This window comes from Paroedura picta, chromosome 1, assembly GCF_049243985.1.
Source record: "Paroedura picta isolate Pp20150507F chromosome 1, Ppicta_v3.0, whole genome shotgun sequence".
In the NCBI taxonomy this organism is placed as follows: Eukaryota; Metazoa; Chordata; class Lepidosauria; order Squamata; family Gekkonidae; genus Paroedura; species Paroedura picta.
In genome coordinates, this window is record NC_135369.1 from 141,168,587 (window position 1) to 141,181,601 (window position 13,015).

Consider the following 13,015-nt stretch of genomic DNA (forward strand, 5'->3'; position numbering starts at 1 on the left):
CTGGTCTGTGGGGGCCTTTCCACCCTTCTGTGGCCCATTTTTAAAATGGGCTTTCCTCCTAGTGTACAAATAAAAAAGAACAGTAACATAATAGCCAACAGCAACAAAGCAGCCACAAAACACAAGATAACTAGATTGGACGTATCATTTAAAATGGCATATAGCAATAAAAACAATATAACAATAAAATACTCAGAGCCAATGCAATCAAAAAAAATTAGTCAGAGGAGCAATGGAAAAATAAGTGAATATAATTGTTCCTTATCCAGCCCCTTATTTCCTTCAAATATATGTTCAGTAACTACATTGTCTCACTTGATCTTGGAAAAAGGAATTGGGTGTCTTTAGCATACTGATGACTAGGGATGTGAACTCAGATATTTCCAGTCCTGATGTATATCTATAAAATACCTTAGTGGCATTTTTACAAATACAATTTGTAAATACAAATACAATTTTTGAACCAATTTCCACTAATTCTCCCCTCAAGACTTGGAAGACACCTGAAAAATGGTCCCTGTACTACTACTACTGTACTACTGGTGCCTGTACTACTACTATATTCAGACATATATTCAGACATAGTTAGGTTTTATTTTTTTATTTTTTTGGAATATTTCTAATGAAGTCCTGAAAAATTCCAGCAATATTTCTGAATATTCAGGGCCAATATTTTAAGATTCCCAAACCTGTTTTCCTTCAATATTATAGGATTTCTAGGCAAAAGGAAAGAGAGAAGAGGATGGGAGGTCTCCCAGACAATGAGATCAGATATTCACTAGAACTAACAAATCATGCTGACTCGATTCTCTGGTTTGACATTGGTTCTGTTGGGCTTTCCACATTGACACTAGGTCCTTTCTGCTTTCTGTGGTTTGACATTAGTTCTCTTGCTGGTTCTGTTTGCATTTGAAGGCTTTTTACGAGTGATTCCTCCTGTGTGTTTGGCTATTGGCATCTTTACCTTAGAGAAATTATGACCCTTTTCCCTACAGATAACAATGCAGCAATTAGGATGGCTGGGAACAGTTCTGGCCCCTATAGCATTGGACAATGTGATCCTATTCTTTTGAAATCTGGAAGACAGGACTATGTTCCATACAATTTTGGTATCATTTCCTGAGAACAAGCCACCCCCATGACCCCCAAAAGGGTCCCAAAATTTTGAATTCTTTTTAAAAACTTAAATTTGCAATAGTACTAGGGACAAGAATAATCCATAATAGCAGCTTGGATCCACTTACTGAAATCCAAATCCACCCCCACGAAATCTTTTTAAAATGCATACCTCCGCTGATGACTCCACATTCCATATCTCCAGATAACTTTATCACAATGGTTTCTTGAATGTAATAAACAACATATAAGGCAAGATGAAGCTTTATGGGACCTATAGCAGATGTGTGCAGGAATATGTCTGTCAAGTAGGTAGACAAAATGCCAGAAAGGACAGGAATCACTATAGATGTTATCATTGAAACCCATCTCAACCAACTGAATGGGTCCAGCCAGTTGGGGTAGAATAATACAGTGGTTGAGTCCCAGTAATATCTGCCTTTTTTCAGGGTATGGTATTTTAAGAATAAATGTTGAATAATACTTTCTTTCAGAGGATTTGGTCAATCACTCTTTTAAAGGAAAGAGTTGAGTATATTAGCTAACTAAATCCTTATCACCACAAGATTTTGCTAATCAGAGAAGTAGGAATCTATTCTACAATTGGTTGAATTCACAATCCCCAGGATCCTGCCAACATCAGTCATGAAATTGGGACTTATAGCAACTCTTCCACGCCACAATACTAGGTGGGTGAAGCACTGCATACCCAGCTGTAGTAATTTGCAAAATAGATACCTCTTCTTCTTCATGCTGAAAGTCATGAAAGCCAGATCCACCTTATTTACTAACTCTTGATCATATATGAGAGATTTGACTTGGCAGTGCATAACACAGAGGCCAAAGTCAGCATTAAACCAATCTCTTCATACACATCCCCTCAACCGGATAGAGATTTGACAAGTGGTGAGACCCAACATGTCTCCACAACTGCCTTCTGATATGCATCTTTTGCCTATCATCATAACTGGTCTGATGAACCACTTTGCTCATATTAATATAATGCTAGAGCCCAGCTTAATTGTATCATAGGAATAGATGGCAAATAGGCCTCGATGCAACAAAAAAACCCTCCCTGAGCTGACTGAGCAGAAATATCAGGGCTCTCTCAGCCTCATCTACCTCACAGGGTGTGTGTTGTGGGGAGAGGAAAGGGAAGGCAATTATAAGCTGCTTTGAGACTCATATAAGAACCAACTCTTCTTCTTCTTCCAAAGCAGCCATTGTCTCCATGGAAATTGATTTCTCTAGTCTGGAGATAATCAGTCCTTCCAGGAGCTCCCCACTCAGACTGGGAACCCCAGTTTTCCTGCAGTTCAGGTTACTCTTTCCATCCACTAGAACATTTGGCTAAAAACATAAAATCCTGCTTAGCATTGGGGGCGGCGGGATTCCACTGCCAACATATGTGTATCTCTGTGAAGGTCCTGGTTTCCTTTTGAAGTGGTTTGTGTGATACAAGAAAACTTCCTGGCTTTTCTTTGTTAGCAATGAATTAGTCGACCAGCATCGTCTGACACGCATGCACTCAATTTTGAACAGCAGGCTGTTCAATATTTGTAGGCACGTTATCCCTCCTTGTAGTGCTTGTCCTATTAATTGCGAGTGCCTGCCAACAGAACCTGCCGAGCAGAGCTGCCGCCAGAGCCATTCCTCCGGGCCAGGCAATCTTCAGCCGACTGTGTATTTGTTAGGAAGCCTCTCCCCAGTCTTCTTCATTTTCTGCAAGTGTTTGCATTTATTTCCCCAGGTGTTACAGAAGCCAGCAGTAGATGGCTTGTGTCACAGCTGCGTGAGCTATTGTTTTGCACCGTTGCTACAGTTTTGGCATGTAGTTGTTGTTCATCGTTGAGAAAGAACACTGTAACTTTTTTGGCCAATTAGAGCACAAATACAAAGAGGGAGTCACTCAACAGGGAATCTGCATAAAGGAATTCAGGGTTTTCTTTTTCTTGGTGGATTATGGAGGGGGGGGGATAAAGCATAAATTAGAGCACTAAAGATGGTACATGATGGACCCTATGGACAATAGTGCCTTTTTGCTTATAGTGTGGAGGGGAGATATACCGCAGCTCAGTACATGAGAACCCTCATTATCCAAAGTGTGATGATCTTAGGCAGTGTTTGGGCAGTGATTTCTGTGGAGCGATGGGAGATGATTTCCTTTGGCAAATGGCAACCTGAAGCTAATTCAGTATCTTGGCTACTCTAAAAATGTAATGAAGGAGAGAAGCAGTCTTGAGGTGAAGAAAAATCTCATCTGAAAAACAAGATATTTTTAAAGAAAGAAGTCCATGCTTTTGAAGTGACATGGCACCGCTGTAAGGAAGCAACTGCCCTTGTGTCTGGAGACTTCATTTTCAAGTATGACAAGACCAGCCGTGTGAATCAATAGACTAACTATCCCTCTTTTCTATCCTTAAATACAGTTTTTAAGCACTCTTCTTTAAAAATCCAAACTATTTTCAGACAGGAACGTAGGGAATGGTTACTTCCAAAAGGAATCAACAGCAAATGTCCATTACTGCATTGGCATTGTCAATTCTTTGGGTGGGAGTGGAGGAGCTAATTAGGGATGCAGCTGAGGGCTGGGAATCCCTCCCAGAACTTTTGGAGGTGGAGTCAGAGGTCATGAGGCATCACATAATGCCACAGTGCCACCCTAGCTGCAAAACTAGGAGAGGCTTTGTGTATCTCTGGGATGCTCCAGCAGTCCTCGAAAAAATCTAGCAACATGGGGGAATTGCTACTGGGGGGAGACATCACCACAGCATCACTTTTGTCTTCCAGAATTTCTTCTGCTTCTGCACCATACAGCAGCAGTGGGTAGCAGAGGTGAGGGGCCAGGAGGTCTCCCACTATAATGGGACACCTTTGTCCTCCTAGTAGCTATACATTTTCCAAATCATATGAACTGACAAACCGCAAAAATAGATCCACCAGAATACATGGGAGAATGCCGCAATGAACTGAGTGTTCTTGAGGGTAAAAGTGATGGTGCTACCTAAGTGGTGACAAATTTCTAGGGGGAAAAAGTTTCTGCATATATAACCCAAATTTGCTGTCACCAGTTTTCTCCCTCCTCTCATCAGTGTAGTTCTTTGCAAAGAGCATTCTCATTGATCCAAATGTCTGATTAATGGAATAGTTCTGGAAGAAAACCCCAGCAAACTCATGGGAAATTTCTCCCTAGTTAACGTACTAAGTGTCACATGAGTAAAGCTATAATCCAAAGTGTACATAACAGATAATTTTATCGGGCAGCCTTTGGAATTCAATAGAGCTTTCTTCTGACTAACCTGCTTAGTTCCATACTGCACATTTCTTCCTTGAAGCAAAAGAGTTTCTCTCCTAACTAGGTTTGTGCTCATAGAATGATTCCAGAAAGAAAAAAGGCTGTTACCTGCACAATTTACTGATTGTCCTTTCCCCTCCCCCCCAAAAAAAAAATCGAAGGGGGCAATCTGCATTATGCTGGTGCACACAGCCTCGAGGGACTTTGGGCAAGGGGAGCAACTGGGGAGCAAGGGGAGAGGCTAAGAGAGCCCTGATATTACTGAAGAAGAAGAAGAGCCCTGATATTACTGAAGAAGAAGAAGCTCTTAGATGGCGCTTTTCTCTACCTGAAGGAGTCTCAAAGTGGTGGACAAGAGTGTGTGGTGGAACATAAGGCTGAAGATGTGGGGGGAGGAATACAATGATACATCAGAAGGGCCTCTGAGTCACACTGAGGTTTTTGTTATCAAAACTGAATAAATGTTTGTGCTTAGTCAAGCATGTGTATTCTCTTTCTGATGTCTCAGTTTGCCAGGAAGCTGTATGGGAAGCCTTCCGGATCTTTTTGGACCGAATCCCAGATGCGGCAGAGTATCAGAACTGGGTTGCTGCCTGCCAGCGAGAGACTTTCTGCATATTTGACATTGGGAAAAACTTCAGTAATTCTCAGGAGCATCTGGAGATTATTCAACGGGTAAGAGCTGAGGGGTGCATTTTCCAGCCCAGATCAATGTCTCTTTTAAAAAGCCATAGTGTGCTTTTTAAAAGGATTAAAAATGACATTAAAGTGAATAATAGCTATATAATAAAAAGCAACATCAAGAATTGGAGCTTTCCATTTTGTGGCTGAATAAACTCACAACTAATCCTCTCCTCTTTTTAAAAAATCTTTTTTTGTAGCGAGTTAAACAAAGAACTTTCCAGGATAGGTAAGTAAACCAAAAATATAGTACTCACCTGTTGATGCTCTTGCTTTTTATTAACAGAATGTAAGGTTTGCACATTTATAATAATGAATTTTATTACACATGTTTATGCATGGCCCCTGATTCAAAGTAGATGGCATGTATGCCTTACAGGTACACTGATACAGTCATGTAGTCTCTTTGAAGAATCTTCCATGAGTGACACACCTAAATATTTGAGATTCAGACTCATCCTCTGCTCATGTTTTATTCATAACAAATTCATTCTGCTACCCTAATCAATTTCGCAGAAATGTCCAGAATAGCAATCTTTCAAACAATATATCTTAGGTTTTGTTCTCGACCTTGTGCCAAGGACAGTTAGAGGAATATTCAGGCATTACATGTTGTGGGCTGAAGAACTTTCTAACTGGAATCACTTGATTTTAAAAAAACTGCAGTGTTAAGGGGAAAGGTCAAGGTTGAAGTTATGTAAAAGGTGGGGGGATAGATAGATAGATAGTGGTGGTTTGCCATAGCTTGTCTCTGCATAGCAAATCTGTTATTCCTTGTTGGTCCCCATCCAAATACTAACCAGGGCCAATCCTGCTTAGCTTCCAAGATCTAATAAGATTGGGCTAGCCTGGGCTATCCAGGTCAGGGCAAGCAAGAGAATACAGCATACAAATAGACTCTCTGTAACCTTAAGACCTTAAACTGAACTTTAGTAGCTAGCTGAACATATAGAGAAAATTATGGGAGGGCCATGTAGCCATATCCCCATTATGCCTTTGGAATCCAGGAATTACCATTCTCCAAAATAATGTATTCATATCCCCATTATGCCTTTGGAAACCAGGAAATACCATTCTTGAAAACCTCTAAATGAGAAGCAGATAAGAACATGGTTTCCTCTTGATGCCCAGACTTCTTTTCTTCTTACAGTTTCCTCTGCCCACCACTCCAGCTTTGCTTCTGATACTTCCATAGCATAGTAAGCATGCTTTGAATGTGCTGAAGTTCTGAAGCATTGCCAGATGAAAGGTTCCAGGTAGCCAACATTTACAGAATGGATGATTTAAAGAAAGTTGGATAGCCCCCACTTTGAAGACCTATTGGTCTGTTCCGTCTTATCTTATTATCAACTGATAAGTTCCACCCTTCTATTTTTTTTAACTTCAGTAGAAAGTTGTAATTCTTCTGTAAAATAATATACATCTTAATTTAGTTTGGAAATGAGCACCTCATATTTTGTATCCTTTAACTTGCTATCAGAATTGGAATATTTTGCTGACCCATAATATAGTATTCCATTATACTCCCTTGCATAAGCCCAGGCTGGCCTGATCTTGTCAGATCTCAGAAGCCAAGCAGAGTCAGTCCTGGCTAATATTTGGATGGGAGACCTCCAAAGAACACGGGGGTCATGACACGGAGACAGGCAATGGGAAACCACTTCCGATTGTCCCTTGTCTGGCTGCCAGACACTTCTAGGATCTCCTGACTACATTACACTTGCCCTATAAATGAATAAATAGCTCGTTTGCATCAGTATATCATACTGGTGCCCCTCCCCCCATGGGCAGACAGTCAAGAACCTTTGCATTCCCATTCATAAAAGACTAATTAACATGGGTTATAATTTGTTGATTTTCAAACTCCACAAACCTTCATGACATAACAAGCACCCAAGGTGCCACGTATAATATTGGAATAATTTTCCAGAGCAGATAGAAAACTAAATCTGTTTGATATTTCTGTTTGTTGGCAGACATCTGTAGTCCACAAGTCATCATATTGCTCACTGGATGTCCGATCCTGCTGGTTGTACTTGGTTTACACTCAGCATGCAAAAAAAGCAGATTAATAATTTTGAAAGATGTTTTTCAGAGCTTGTGTTTCATTGTGGATAGGTCAGCAAGGCCTCAATGGATGCTGTGTTTTGGGTGCCTCTTGTGCTGCCTTTCAGGCAGTAGCTTATCACATGAATTGACAATTGACTTCCATCCCATCACAAGGCATCCAAAAAGAAAGATTTACAATGGCAGAGAGGAAACGGGTCACTGTGTTGCACTTGAACAGTCTGCAGTGTAATTACAATTTATTGATAGTGTAGCCAGGAGATCCAAAGATTGTCTGACAGCCCGGCAAGGGACATTCAGAGGTGGTGGTTTGCCATTTCTTGCCCTAATGTTTCTTACTCCATCATGGTCCCTAATGTTCCTTAGAGGAACCTCATCCAAATCATTGGAGGTTTCCCATCCAAATACTAAGCCAGGATCAGCTTTGCTTAGCTGCCAAGATTTGACGGAATTGGGCTTGCCTGATCCCAGCTATAGGAATTTGGTATAGAAAAGCTTACAGCACCTTGCTGGATACATAACTTATTCTAAAACTAGCATGCATTCCTTACTGATTTCTTATTACTTACTTGGTAGGAAAGAAGAAATTTCAACAGAGAAAACGAGTGGCAAAAAGTTTGAAGAACTTCCTTTTTTTACGCCAGGTAAATAAACATGAATGTCTTTCTGTCCATGAACATTCTGTAGTGTAGGCATCATTTCAGATTCTGAAGTGCTATGAGTGTCATGAGCATAATGCTCTAATGGCATCATATGCTTGTGCTCTAAGTCTCATTCTTCACATGGATGAGTGGGCTTCATTTAAAGGTTAAACTCCGTAGTGCTTTCACTGTGCAGAATTGTGCATTATTCATCTTGTTTCCACTGGGGGGAAATGTTAATAAAGGAAGCTGCAGAATAAATGATTGGACAAAAAATTGGCTGCTTGCAATTATAGATGTAAATGTTTAGGTGGCAGTCTATCAGCAGCATGATGCCGTTAACGATGCATGTGATGGTGGTGCCTTAACACTACATGATAAAGTAAAAGTGATAGATGTGCATACTACATATGCTGAATAGGCATGACAGTCTACATGGAGCATAGAATATTTCAGATGCATTCCCCTTGCCTTTTGTCCTGGACAATCCCAGGAACAGCTCATGCTGCTCATGTAGACGACGCCAGGAAAACTACCTTGGGAAAGCCAGGAGTGGTAAAAACCATTATCAAGAGAGATTCTTAGACTGCTGATTCTTAGACTGGGTTTCCTAAGTCTTCATTATTCAAGGTACTGTTGAGTCTCAAACTGTACTAGGGGAGCATTTTCCTACTATTTGTTCAAAAACAAGGCTTTGTTTGATGAAGTGAGAGGGGGCACCTTTCTGGATTTTGCACTGTGGACATTTTTTTTTAAGATCAGAAACTGTTTAACATTAATACTTTTGCATACAAACCTCATTCACAGAACAGAGTCAGGCTGTGTTTAGGGCTGCCAGCCTCCAGCTAGGGCCTGGAGATCTCCCAGAGTTAAAACTGATCACCCAACTACAGAAGTCAGTTCCCGTACAGGAAATGGCAGCTTCAGTGGGCAAAGCCTATGACATCACATTCCAACTGAACTCCCTTACCTCTCCCTGAGCCCCACCCTCCCAGGCTCTATCCCAAAATTTCTATGCATTTCCCAGCCAGGGGTTAGCAACCCAACTGAGTCTTCTTGGTGGTGAAATGTTCTGTCAAATCATAGCTGACTTACAGCAACCTCCTAGGGGTCTCAAAGCAAAAGGTGTCCCAAAGTGGTTTGCCATTGCCTCCCTCGGCATTACAACCCTGGTGTTCCTTGGAGATCTCCCATCCATTTACTAGCCAGGGCTGGCGCTGCTTAGCTTCTGGGATCTGACAAGATCTGTTCAGGTTAGGATACTACTGTATTCTCAATTTAGGCAACTCACCGCCTAGGCCTGGGCACAAGGCAAGGGAGGAAGGACTTGTTCAGTCTGAGGGATTTGCGAAAGCTGCTGCAGGGTTGCTAAACAGGACAGTCCTTTTTCAAGTGAAATGCTACATAGAAGTCCCACATAGAATCTGATGCCAACGATGGGACTACTCCAAGAGATAGAAAGCTCCTGACTTGCATTGGGTTTGGCCAGTTGTTCACAAGAAGTCTACCTCTGATCTCTGTCAGTACAAGTTGTTAGCCCACAAAGAGGTACCCCAACAAAGTTGTTAGCCCACAAAGAGGTACTCCTCTTACAATATGACAGAGTACAAACTCTTTACTTTGTGATTTTGTCCACTCTTGCATTTCATGTCGCAGACAAGCCAAACTGTGTTTTGACTCATGGCTCCTTTTCAGGCAGAGGCTGCCTAGTTGTGTCATCTGCTAATTTGTTTTCTCCTCTTTTTGGAAAAGAATAAATTATAGCACAATGATGTTCTTAACCCTTTTCTGCCTCCATATGCAGCGGCACCTACCGGCATCTTAGTCAAAGAGATTGCCAATGACACCAAGCCTCCTGTGAAGGTGAGGACATGTTCCATCTCACCAGGCATTTGCTCAAGCGACTCACACTGTTAGCATTCCAATGGTTCCCATCAATTTAAGTTATGATGTCTGTGTTTTCTCATCATTTTTCCTGTGAACTTACTGTGAATAATGTTGCTTCTCTGTTGCTCTGGAAAATAATAGGACCATTTCCACATGGATGGGTAAAACATGTGTGGTCTATTGCTTGCAAACGCGGGATGGTGAACCTCGCATTTGCAGCCCTTTTCACAGGGAGACCCCTGCCGCATTTTCCTTCTGCCCCATCGCAGCATCTTGCCTACTGATGAGGCTGAAAGGGAAAACAATCTGAACTTCTCCCCCCCACCCCGGACCTTGGCTTACCAATCACAGCACAGCAGTTCTCTTGTGGACTGAAACTTTCTTCCCCCTGATCCCTGAAATTAATTTGTTTTTTAAAAGGCACTTCTACATTGCTATGCAGTAATGCTAGAAAACAGGTGCATTTTTAATTTAATAAAACACGGCCCAGTACTATGGCGAAACACCGGAATGATACAGCATTCCCCCACCCCTTTGGGATTCATGTTCTTTTGCTATCTTGGTGGATTTCTGAGATGCTGAACAGGGTCCCTGGTGCCAAAAAAGTCATTTTGTGTAAATGGTTGGCTTAAAAACAAAGTGCTCAGACCCCTGTATGAGTGGGAGAAGGCTGCTCAATCACCCGCCTCCCCCCTCTTACCCAGATTATTCCCCACCTCCAGAAAACAGAAAAGAGGCTGTGTCTTTCCTGCCTGATCCCCAAAAGACTGTAGACACTTTGAAGACTTTATTTTACGTTTGACAATGTAGCTTTGTGGTCACACTGCAATGCAGTCTGCGTCATTTTTTTTATATTACTCTGAGCAGGAAATGGAAAGGGGAGGGTGGACGCAAGGGTGGGACAATGCTGCAGAGACTATCATGCCTTTCTCTCTCCATATGAGCTTGCCTACGGTTGCTCTCTGGTTGATCACCAATGGGATGTGAGATAAAAATTGGCAACTCCACTTTTTGTGATTTCCCTCATCCCAAGGCAAATCTGGGCAAAATGCAAGCCAGCCTCTGGACAGCCTTGTGTTGCAGGCGATGTTATGTGGAGGGGGCTCTAAAACCCACCAGCAAGCAGAGGTTGTCCTTGTGCGTAAATGGTCTAGATCGGTGGTCCCCAACCACCGGGCCGCGGCTCCCTCTCCCTGCCCCCCCCCTCAAGGCACAAGCTTCTTTTTGCGGGATTATGGGGAGAGGGAAGTGCAGCCGCATGCGCAAACGTGCATGTGCGGCCGCAGGATCGCCCTTCCACACCCACCGGTCCACAGCCTAAAAAAGGTTGCGGACCACTGGTCTAGATATTTCAGATCTCTTCAAAGCAATGGTTTCATCCTCCACTGTTCTTCAAGTCTCTGCTCTGATTACATAATCCAGGGCGATTACAAATGCTACAAAGGGGGATGGAAAAGCAAACATTCCCTGTAGTTTGCTGAGCAACTGGAGAATACAAAGTTAAGGAAAAATTGGAGAGGGAATAATGAGGAGCACCTCCAAATAGTGATAGCTGCATTCACAAGCCTCATAGCATCCTCTATAACTGGCCTGTATTTTGGGATCACCCCACCACCACCACCACTCGTTCATACAAATTATGTCTGTAACAAATTCTGGGCTTGTCTTGATGGAACAAGTGCAACTGCAGTCCTAAAACCCTTTCCTGGGAGTAAACTCTGTTGAATAAAATGAGATTTGTTGCAAGTAGATCTGCTTCAGTCTGCTGTCTATGATTCTACACCACTTCAGATGTTTCACTTAGCATCAGAACTTAGTGATCAGAAGCATCAATAAAGATTTTCCCAAGAAATATGTATATGCATATATTGGTTGATAGTGTTAGTATCTCTAAAAAACCCTCTTCTTTCCTTCCCGTGAAAATCCATGTGGAAAATCACAAAGTTACTGCTTCTGATTGCTATAATGACAATATCAATCCATAATTAGGAAATGGGTCTTCTACAAGGAATTGTAGTATTCAAATATATAGGACTAACAGCACAGTCATAAAGAGGTCTTTTCTGAATGCTGCTGAAGTCTATTCAATAGAGCATACTCCCAGGAAACCATTCTTAGGTGCCGTACATGTTAGAAAATAATATGCTGTGCTTGTTTCAGATGTGTTTCTTTTCCTGTTGATTTTTCAGGAAATAAAGCCAGAAGTTCCAAACATAGTCTCTGGGGACCAGATGGTGGAGTTCAGCGTCACCCTCATCAACCAGGAATACACCCCAGAACTGAGTGATCCTACCTCCCCTCAGTACCAGAAGCTAGCTGCCAAATTTCAGCTTCAAGTAAGAGCAGTTCACCCAATAGCAATAAAAGTTATGTCCAAGGAATAGCACACTCCTATGGCAATGCACTGGGATAATAGGAAACATAGTTGCTGTTTGTCAGGCCACACTTGACGTTATGCATTGGTGTAGCAAATAGTTATATTTTAGATAATATAGCTTTTTAGGGGTAAAAGCAAAGCATAATCCAGCAAAAATTAATATGGAAAACCTTAGGTGTTACCTAAAGTTTTACTAGGTCAGCTATTTTATCCTTGATGATGCATTCTTAAAAGCTTCATCACAATGTCAAATTGGTACCTCAAATCCAAATCAATAAGACAAGGCAGCATCATACTTAGTAGCACTATGTTGTTGAACAGATATTTACTGATGCCATAGCAGCATTATTATGGTGGGCACTGTAACTTAAAGATGGTGACCTGTCTCAGGCTACCTAATAGCCACTAAGAGGATATGTGTTTATCTCTATGCGTGGGAACACTCTGGCTGTCAATAGGATCTGTAACAGTGCTGGTATTACTCTCTGCATTAATATTTTCTTTTTTGTCATGTAGCATCATAGTTTAGAAATTCCATCTTTTCATATGCCAAAATGTCTAGCTTATCTCATTTTCCCATCAAGTTAAACATAGACTTATCATAGGTTCAGTGGCACATTTAGTAGAGTGGGTCTGTGATTTGGCAAATACCTTCGTATATGGTATTGTTCAGGTTTTCTGTGTCATAAACCTGGAATACCCTTCTATTGAACAAGAAAAAGAGCTGAGGCATTTCTTAAAATCCAAAGTTATCTTATTGAAATCCAAAGACAGTGTACATCAGGAAGCTTCATGAGAGATTGGCATTGCTAAGAACACTCTACTAAGCTAAGTCTAGGGTTCATATAAGCCAGGGGTAGTCAAACTACGGCCCTCTCGATGTCCATGGACCACAATTCCCATGAGTCCCTGCCAATGTTCACTGGCAGGGGCTCATGGGAATTGTAGTCC

General features: G+C 41.7%; 1 protein-coding gene across 1 annotated transcript in view; it reads left to right on the plus strand.

Annotated features, from left to right (window-relative positions):
• Positions 1-13,015, plus strand: part of IMPG1 (interphotoreceptor matrix proteoglycan 1) — a 111,167-nt gene that overhangs the window by 39,472 nt on the left and 58,680 nt on the right. Inside the window, exons 3-7 of the mRNA XM_077313660.1 lie at positions 4,920-5,086; positions 5,293-5,321; positions 7,736-7,803; positions 9,605-9,663; positions 11,877-12,023. Of these exons, the coding sequence (XP_077169775.1) occupies positions 4,920-5,086; positions 5,293-5,321; positions 7,736-7,803; positions 9,605-9,663; positions 11,877-12,023 (470 nt within the window). The remainder of the gene's footprint in view (positions 1-4,919; positions 5,087-5,292; positions 5,322-7,735; positions 7,804-9,604; positions 9,664-11,876; positions 12,024-13,015) is intronic.